This window comes from Cyprinodon variegatus, unplaced genomic scaffold (assembly GCF_000732505.1).
Source record: "Cyprinodon variegatus isolate N-32 unplaced genomic scaffold, C_variegatus-1.0 Scaffold2022, whole genome shotgun sequence".
NCBI classification, from domain to species: Eukaryota; Metazoa; Chordata; class Actinopteri; order Cyprinodontiformes; family Cyprinodontidae; genus Cyprinodon; species Cyprinodon variegatus.
In genome coordinates, this window is record NW_015152475.1 from 32,515 (window position 1) to 41,673 (window position 9,159).

The following is a 9,159-nucleotide window of genomic DNA, read 5'->3' on the forward strand; positions in this document are numbered from 1 at the left end:
ATTTCAGAATTCCCTGACTTTTAACTAACTCAGGATTAGTTTTCCCTGACAAAATAAATGCAGCCATTTGTTGTTTTGGTAACTTCATCAAAATTACCGCTAGGTGGACAAAAATCACGCCATCTGGTGGAAAATCACCCGGCTTTTTCAAATCACGAGAAAATGTGTACAAAACAACAAAAATGGCGCCGGCAACGCTTCTGGGTCGTTTTCATCAAATGTCGGGGATTTTGAAGTAATTTTGAGTGATAAATAATTTTTTTTTGCGATCATCAATTTGTACTCTCCCAACAATAAAAACTACTTGCCCCGGGAGATCGCTCATTGGTTAACATCAAGCCCTGTAGCAACATATTATGATCGAAACACTCAGGAAACGTTGTTGGTCTAACATACGCAACAAACCAACTGTTGTATTTTGATGATACCAGCCCTCCTATGGATAATATCCTGCTGAGGTCATATGAATATTCTAATGATAAAGATGGTTTTGCAAATAAGACTCCAGTCAAGTCAGATGAATAGTTGTTTAACGTGGTAGGAGTTCATGATGGAGCTCAGTTGCTCTGACATGACTGGATTGATAACACGATTTAGCTAAAATTCATCTGCTCAGTATTGTGACACACATATAACCACTGTCTTCATTACAAAAGTAACTGTCTAATATGAATCTTCTTATTGCTGTTCAAGCTGTGAGACGCAATATGAAGATGATGCTGACGGTAGAATCAGCTGCAACAGCACTGCAAAATGGTGAATATAAATCTAGTTCATTCCAACTTTTGGAACTAGACCCCTTTACTACAGTACTTACTTACATTACTACTATTCCTTTCTGAAAATTGCTGTGTTATATTATTTGAATTGCTGGAACAGGTGTAAGCTCCTTGAAGAGGGTCCTTTCACTGCCTGTAACTCATATGTCAACCCGGAGCCCTTCATTCAGGCCTGCACACAAACTTTGTGCAGATATCCTGCAGAGGATGGTCTTCAATGCCAGTTTCTAAAGGATTACGCTGAGGTCTGCAAACACCAAAGCAATGTAACAATTGAGGATTGGACGACATATACAAGTTGCTGTAAGGCTGTTGTTTTTTTCTTTTTAACACTCTGGATTATATACATTGAAGTTACCTTTAAATTTTGAGCTTTTCACTTTTTGGCTAGTATATACATGTGACTTTTGCTCAGATTTTTTTTATATTATAAACTTTGCTTTTGTTAATGGAATCAATTTTTTGGAGTGGCATTTATATCTATGCATGTTGGTGGTGTACTTTTAGATTTAAATCTTGGTGCATAGTTAATGTAGATTATCACAAATATATGCACACCAAAGTTTTAAGGGAATAATCATTACCCTAGATGACAGAAGCTGGCTCATTATTTTATAAACCGACCGCTGCTGTTTGTCTGCAGTATAATCTTACAATGTTGTTGTCGGACCTGCAAGGTGGCCAATCATATCCCTTAAGGACATTATTTCATGCTTGACGTCTATTTCTGAAAAAATAAATGTTCTGTTTTTTGCCATGCTTTTGGTTTTGCAGCTCTCGCTCCTCAAGCTGACTGTCAGGATATGATCTGCAGCGCTCATGAGTTCTGTGGTGTGGACAGCTCAAGCAGGCAGCCTCGCTGTCATTGTAGGGCCCTTTATGCTTCCAAGTACAAATCGACAAACTCCTTTGGTAAGTGAGCACTGATGTATATTACCAATAACATCTGAAAGTAATCTAGGATTTAAAGAAAAAGTACATTATTAATAAATAGGGACCTTTTTTTTTTCTAAAAAAGGAATATGGTTTAAACATTTGGTGAGGTCACAGAGAGAGGCTGTTTGTAGGAAATCCCTCATACATCTCACAGCTTAGGTTGAGAGATTGATGTCAAAGATGATCAGTGGCACAAAAATAATCTCACTGAGGTTAATTAGCTAAATGTATCCACNCATACATCTCACAGCTTAGGTTGAGAGATTGATGTCAAAGATGATCAGTGGCACAAAAATAATCTCACTGAGGTTAATTAGCTAAATGTATCCACTAGGGAGCAGTATGTTAAAATCTCTTGTCTTTTGTACTAACACACAATCATTTTAAGTAACTTTCAAGTAACTTTTCTTTTTTTTTTTAAAAAGGTTTTAGTTTCCAGAAAATGTGCTTAAAAAACTGGTGCCTTATGAGATATTTTAATTATAAACAGATCAGTGGTTCATACTACTGGAGATTATACAGTAATTTACAAAAAAAAATAGTTAAATTTAGCTGTTCTGAGGTTATTTGAGGTAACCCCAACCCTAACCCTTTGTAGATTTAACTGCAGAAGACCGGGTGGGGGGTGGGGGGGTGGACCGTTCTTTACTTGATCATATTCAAATCCAGGGTAAATACGATCAAGTAAAATTATACGACTGGCATAAAATCAAATACAAACAGCATAAAAATGAAACAAGCCGGTCCCATCGAGGCGCAATCGGAGACAATGACACATAAAGGGTGCTCCTGATGTCCTGTCTGCTCCGTAGCTTTGTTTTGGTCACTGTAACCGCAGAAAATCCCGCTTCACAAAGATAGGATGTTATAGGATGAGTCTTGAACTGAATTAACTTGTGTCAAGAGGCACAGATGCACCGACTGATGTAATTGGGAGAGAATACCGCAATTTTTTTTATATTTTTCAAAATAAAACATCACTCAGACTCTGATCGTCGATAAATTATTCTGTGCGGCCCGGTACCAAATGACCTACGGACCGGTACCGGTCCGCAGCCCGGTGGTTTGGGCTGGGTTAGAGGACTCATAAAAATGGCTGCTACCATATGGCCGATAGCTGAGGTAGCTTAGAGCTAACGATGCTAGCGGGTCCAACCAATTTCCTAAAAATTAAGCAGGCAGTAACACAGCATGGATCATTAAGGCAGGCTATGTGAGCATTTGCATTCAGTTCAAAACTCTTACTTCATCAGCAGATGAATCTCAAAGCTTCTCTCACATAAAACAACAACATCTAAAATAGCTATTCTACCCATCTCTTGCCCAAGCAGAGTATTTATTAACCATCAGAAGAAACAGGGGAAAAAAGTTTTACTTGTTGGCTCAATGTAATGGAGGAGATTTGGTTCTGTTTGGTCCGACTTGGAAAAAGGGGGAGGAAGTCTGTCTCGTTCTCTAGGAGAGATTTGGGTTATTCTGATGCAAAAAAACAGAAGGAAATTTTGCAGGGCTTAAATTTGTCACTTACAGCAGCCTTAGCACGGGCAACACCTTAAAGCAGCATATAGCTTTGTACCATCGGCTCAAACAGCAGTAGCACAGCTCCAAACAGTAGTCAAATCAATGGATCACGTCTGGAGGTTTCACAGTTCAGGACAGTGGCAGAACCAGTGTGGCACGGCAACACTGCAATTGAGCCAGGCTGTTCCATGGTAGACCACAAATGGAGAGTTTTCTCATCTGCTTCAGCAGACAGGTTCATGAAACTCTGCTATGAATCTGGTTTAAAACACAGGAAAGACAAAAATCTACATTCAGCTCTTTGTGAATGTAGGCAAAATGTAGTCTGATTTGGCCAACGAACAGAGACTCTTCTTCAGAGGGGATTTAGTGGCCACGTATGTAGCCTCAGCTGAAAACCGCTGAGGCTACGAGAGGCCAGAGAGCTCCAGGCAAGAGAGCGTAGGGTGGGAGTCGGCTGCTTAAATAATCTCAGTCACAGGGATGTGACGTAAGGGGGGGAGTCGCTCTTGTCTTGTCATTGACATCTGATCTTTAAGCCACGGTTTTAGTTCAAGCCACGATTTGCATGCTGCACATGTACACATCACCATAAACATTCTCAAAGTTCATAACCATTACACAATACACTTGACTACAGATGACGGTCAGAGAAGTCAGAAAAGTAAAGCATCAGTTACCTTTTTTCTTGGTTGTTTGCATAACAAATTAAATTGGTTGATCACAAACCGACTGCTTGGTCAGTTTCTGAACATACAGTATATTGGTTAATTGAACCAAAATCGGTTTAACCAACTAGATTAGTTGTTTTTCCAACTATTCCATTCTTACAGTAATTGTCACTAATGTTTTGTACAGAATGAGCATCTGGTCAAGAAATGTTCTTGTAAAAATATAACATCTAGCAAAAGCTCTCCTCTGACCACATATTTAGAGTCAATTAACTTGTCTTATTGTTTTACCCATGAGAGAAGTCTAACACTCTAAATAAGCATTTCACAGGTTAACTAATCCTAAGTACCCACTGATGTTCTAATGTTTAGGTGAGCCAATTGTCTGTGGGGACAAATCTGCCACAGTAACTCTGGCAAACTGTCTGCTAGAGGATAAAGGCATTGACTACTCTGTCTTACATCTGAATGACCAGTCCTGTAGAGGTGAATTGGATAACCTGACAAATATGGTGACATTCAGATTCAACAGTGGGAACACCTGCGGTACAGTGGTTCAGGTAAGTATCCTTTTAGGAAATACATTTCAAAGGGTTCAAAAGAAAATTGGACAACTTCTGACCTAAGATTGTAATTTGTGCCAAATGCAGTACCTAGCAAAGAAAATTGAGAGTAGAAGCAGTCAACATCCATTCTTGGCATAAATTAGCTTTTACATTGAAAAAACATGAACTCATGGGTTTACATATGATGGGTTGGCAATAGGAAAAAATTTATCATATCAAGGTTTTCTTTATTTGTATTTGAATGACATATGGTACAACCAAAGAAAGATGTGAAATTTAAATAGAAAAGAAATGTTTCCAAAGAAGCAAACAATTTATTCAAACAACAAAGAATGTTGGCTCTATTTTTAGACTCAGGACAGTAAATGCAAAAAAAACCTTGATGAATCAAGATAGATTTTTTTTCTTTTTTTCAGATTTTAAATGATAAGAAACTAAATACATTTTTCAGAAAAACAGTTTGGAAAATTAGTTCTAATCCGTTATCAGTAGTTATTTAAGATAAGTAGAAGATTATGGCTTCATGCTTTTTATCCATAAACAAAGCAGTTTTGAAACCTTTTATCCTACAGGTACAATAATACAAGCATTAATATTTTCTATGTTCATGTGCAGGCAAACAACAGCCAAATTATCTACAAGAATTCCATCATGACACAGAACATCTCTATGTTTGGGATGATTAGCCGTCATGACATGGTGCATATGGACTTCTCCTGTCATTACAACAACCCAGATGTTAAGACTCTGGGCATCAGATTTAGACACAAGTATGTAGCGTGTGTGTGTGTGTGTGTGTGTGTGTGTGTGTGTGTGTGTGTGTGTGTGTGTGTGTGCGTGCACATGACTAGCCCTCAGAATGAGTACCAATTTTTCCAATTTCACCATCAAATTGAGGACCAGTTGTTGCAAAGTGAGGACATTTTGCTGGTCCTTACAAGCAATTTTGCTAATGATTAGGTTTAGGACTAAGGGTCAATTGGGTTAGGGTTAAGGTGAGGTATGCATTGGTAATGGTTAAGTTTAGGGTTAGTTTTAGGGTTAAGGCATAGAAAGGGTTGAAAATGACTAAAAATCAATGGACGTAAATGGGAGTCAAAACGAGTGTGTGTGTGCGTGTGTGTGTGCGTGTGTGTGTGTATGTATGTGCATCATTCACCCAAGAAGTTTAAACTTTTTTCAGAAGGTTTATGAGTCTTTTTTTGTTTTCAGTGAAAACAAAACAATTTACCGAATGAACCTGTGTCTGCCTTCTAGCTCTGTTATCCAACATATTTCTTCTGGTGAATGGAATTATAATCTGACCATGGAGGCCTACACCAGCCGTGACCGCACAAAACCTAGTGATTATGACACAACAGTTGACCTGAACCAACGACTCTGGGTAGAACTGAAGACATTTGGACTTGATGAGGACATGATAGCCATCGTAACCGACTCCTGCTGGGCAACAGATCAGCCATCCCCAACTAGAGGCCTGAGATACGACCTTATTATCAATGGGTGAAACATACAGTAATCCTCACAGAACTAAAAGCTGTCTATGTAATTCTTACTCTCTCTAACATTTTAGTTTAATATTTTTGTGCAGCTGCCCTAATCCCAAAGATCCAACCGTGCAGGTGGAAGGAAATGGGCTTGGAACATCCAACTCTTTCTCTTTTAATAGCTTCCAGTTCACAGGAGGTAATGGCAATGTTTACTTGCACTGCCAAGTAGAGCTGTGTGTCAAGCAAGCAGACAGTTGCATCCAGGTATGTCTTCCTCATTAGCATTGTCACTTAAAACATTACCTTCTGAGTAAAACAGGTTCTCCTATTTTCTATTAAACCTATGTATTTATTGCCAATCTTCAATAAATGATTCTATAGAGGTGCAATCAGATCGTAAGAGGCCGCAGATCTGCAAGGCCAAAATATGAGGATGAAAACCCAACCTTCATCTCAGTGGTATGGACATATTAGGTAAGGGTATCCCTATTTCAGGCTTTTCTTAGGTTATAAAGTCTTCTAAAGTCTCTAATGGAAATTAAAGAGTTCTAATGGCTGGTTTGTGAAACTCCAAAGGCAGCAAGCAGGTATCCTGAGGCCAGGTGTGCCACTGTGTGGGTGGTCACAGAGACAAAAACTCAGCCTGTTAGGAGTTTGTGAAGAACGTGAAGAAAGACTCACCGTTAGCCTAAAATGGTTTCTGTTGAACCTTTAGCCACTTCTGGAGAGGGAAACAATGTTTTGTCTTGACTTTAATTTTTCTATTTTTTCTTGGTTCAAATTTCTCAGGGTCTTTAGTTGTTTGCAAATAATAAATCTATTTTGTTACCACCATTAAAAGTAACTGGGTTTTCTGATAGATTATTGTTTGTTTCTTCAAGTATAAATTTTAAGTTAAAAAAGAGATTAAAAAGCACTTATAGGTAAAAAAGGTATACACTGCAGAATGTTAAATCCATTTGTTATTATATTTCTATTGGTTAATCATTTTGATATATACTACATCTAATATCTTATGTCTACGTCTAATTTGATTCCCAGAACAAATGTCTGTTCTATTCTATTCTATTTAATTCTTGTTTGGACATGAATATATTGACAGAAAAGTCCCACTCACTGGCCTACTAATCCTACTCCCTGTCTTTCATTGAAATACATAATAAATCCTTAATTTTACTTCATCTGATACATGAAGAAATTTACTTTTCAATCCAGTTTAATCCATTTCTTTTTTTTTATCTGTCATATTATAAACAAACAAACAAACAAAAAAAAAAAAAAAGAAAGTAGAACAGCTGCAGCTAACATTTGCATATCTTTTTAGGATTCCATGGAAATCCACGGCGGTGGCATTAATCAGTTGGGATTCGATATGAAGAAGAGTTCTTCTTTCAGTTGTCAATACTGACTCTATGCAGGAATCTGGGACAGACCCTTTATCCTATTAACTAAGTAGTAACCTTTGGGGAGTATCTTATATGGTCTGGTGGTGGGATGGTTTTACAAAATTATGGTAAGAATGCAAAGTACTCAGTGTAGCAAAACAACAAAGGCTGTAAAACATCATAAAACTTCTCCTGGCTCATTTTCCATGTCTTGGTTTTGCTTTAGAGGTCCAGCAATACCTGTTCAGCTTAGGCCCACAATCCTGTCTTTCCAAGTTTAAGCATGGAGCACCAGATAATTTTCAAAAAATATATGTTGAAAGGCTATTCATTTATTATCTGCAGAAAGAACCAAGTTCTTAATCCTGAAACAAAATTGAGATCTTTCACAGTGTAAATTGGATTCTGCCAGGGATACTTCCTGTTTTAATTTCTAGTGTTGTTACAGACAGCTGTCAAGACATGATTAAAGGAACTTTATTTTTGATTTTCATCTGATCTAGGAATATGCCATAGCGCATTTGAGTGGATAACTCATTATCTTGATTCCTTCCATATCTGAACCACAAAGAGCAAATTAATCTAATCTCAGTCTGAGGACATGGTTCTCGATTGGGAATTGTTAAATTATACTGTTTGGGGTGAATCTCTTTGTGAATATCACAAATTTAACAGTCTAACAAGATATCAGAAGGAGCTCAGGTCTTTTTTATTTATAGAAACTTCAAATTATTTTGGTAGACAATATTTCACTTCCTCAACAAACGGAAGTTTGGAGACTAGTTTTGTCATTTAAGACTGTATTTGACTTTTTCCTTAGCCACTCCTTTGTCTTCTTGTTAGTGTTTTAAGCCACTTCTTGCAAGAATGTTGTTCCAAAACAATTTTTCATGTCCTAGCTCAATAAGGCTATTCTGTTTTTTTTTTCTTATTTTATGGCTTATGGTTCAATTTATTGCCCATTTTAGTTGTGAAATGACCCTCCGCTCTCAGCACATAAACAGTCCTAAACAATAGTCTTTCTACATCAGCACTTCACCATGCAGACTGCACTCTGTGGGCCATACCCAGTATTTTCTTACACAGCGCTGAGAGAGCTTTATTTTATTCTCATCACAAAGCCTTCTTGAAATTATTTAGAAATTTCCTTTATTCTTGAATTTTACAATTTTACAAAGCAATTGTCCATCAATGATTAATTGATGTTTGTACATGAAAACCAAATGTTTTAATTGTAACCCAATTAAATAAAAAATGCTTTGGTTTAATTTGTTTTATTCAATAAAACAAAATCTAAAATGTTTAGGATTATTTTACATGAAAGCTTTGGTATTTCTGTAAGTCATACTATATGTCATGGTCTTGGTTCTGTTGTTCTTTACTTTGTTCCTTGTGTTATAGTTTTATTATGTAGAATAAATTTAAAACAATGACACATGCCTATGTTCAAGCCTGTCTTTCTAACTACTATTCAAAAAGAGACCTATTATTTTCAAGAAAAAAAATAGGTCTTAAAAATAACAATGAGTCATATCTTAACTGCTACAGTTTATTCTTAGTTTTAGTCACACTATTTTCTGAGCTGGTACAACTCCCTTGTGAGATCACCACGGACGGAGAAAAGAGGGGTGGCATATGATTGGAGACCAATATACCGAAGGATTACCTAATAGCTTCATCATTTATATAAACCAGAATTTGGTATCAAAGCTCTTAGAGATGGAAGAAGTAGAGCTCTGTTTCCCACAGCTGCTCAACACCTCCTGCAGGAAACCAAAGCATTCTTCCTCTCATATATTGCTTCTTTCTGT

General features: G+C 37.2%; 1 protein-coding gene across 1 annotated transcript in view; it reads left to right on the plus strand.

Annotated features, from left to right (window-relative positions):
• Positions 1 to 8,650, plus strand: part of LOC107105040 (alpha-tectorin-like) — a 16,373-nt gene extending 7,723 nt beyond the window's left edge. Inside the window, exons 5-13 of the mRNA XM_015405158.1 lie at positions 694 to 756; positions 880 to 1,082; positions 1,554 to 1,691; positions 4,280 to 4,467; positions 5,089 to 5,243; positions 5,731 to 5,976; positions 6,065 to 6,227; positions 6,345 to 6,437; positions 7,288 to 8,650. Of these exons, the coding sequence (XP_015260644.1) occupies positions 694 to 756; positions 880 to 1,082; positions 1,554 to 1,691; positions 4,280 to 4,467; positions 5,089 to 5,243; positions 5,731 to 5,976; positions 6,065 to 6,227; positions 6,345 to 6,437 (1,249 nt within the window). The 3' untranslated portion in view covers positions 7,288 to 8,650. The remainder of the gene's footprint in view (positions 1 to 693; positions 757 to 879; positions 1,083 to 1,553; positions 1,692 to 4,279; positions 4,468 to 5,088; positions 5,244 to 5,730; positions 5,977 to 6,064; positions 6,228 to 6,344; positions 6,438 to 7,287) is intronic.
• Positions 8,651 to 9,159: the final 509 nt, after the last annotated feature.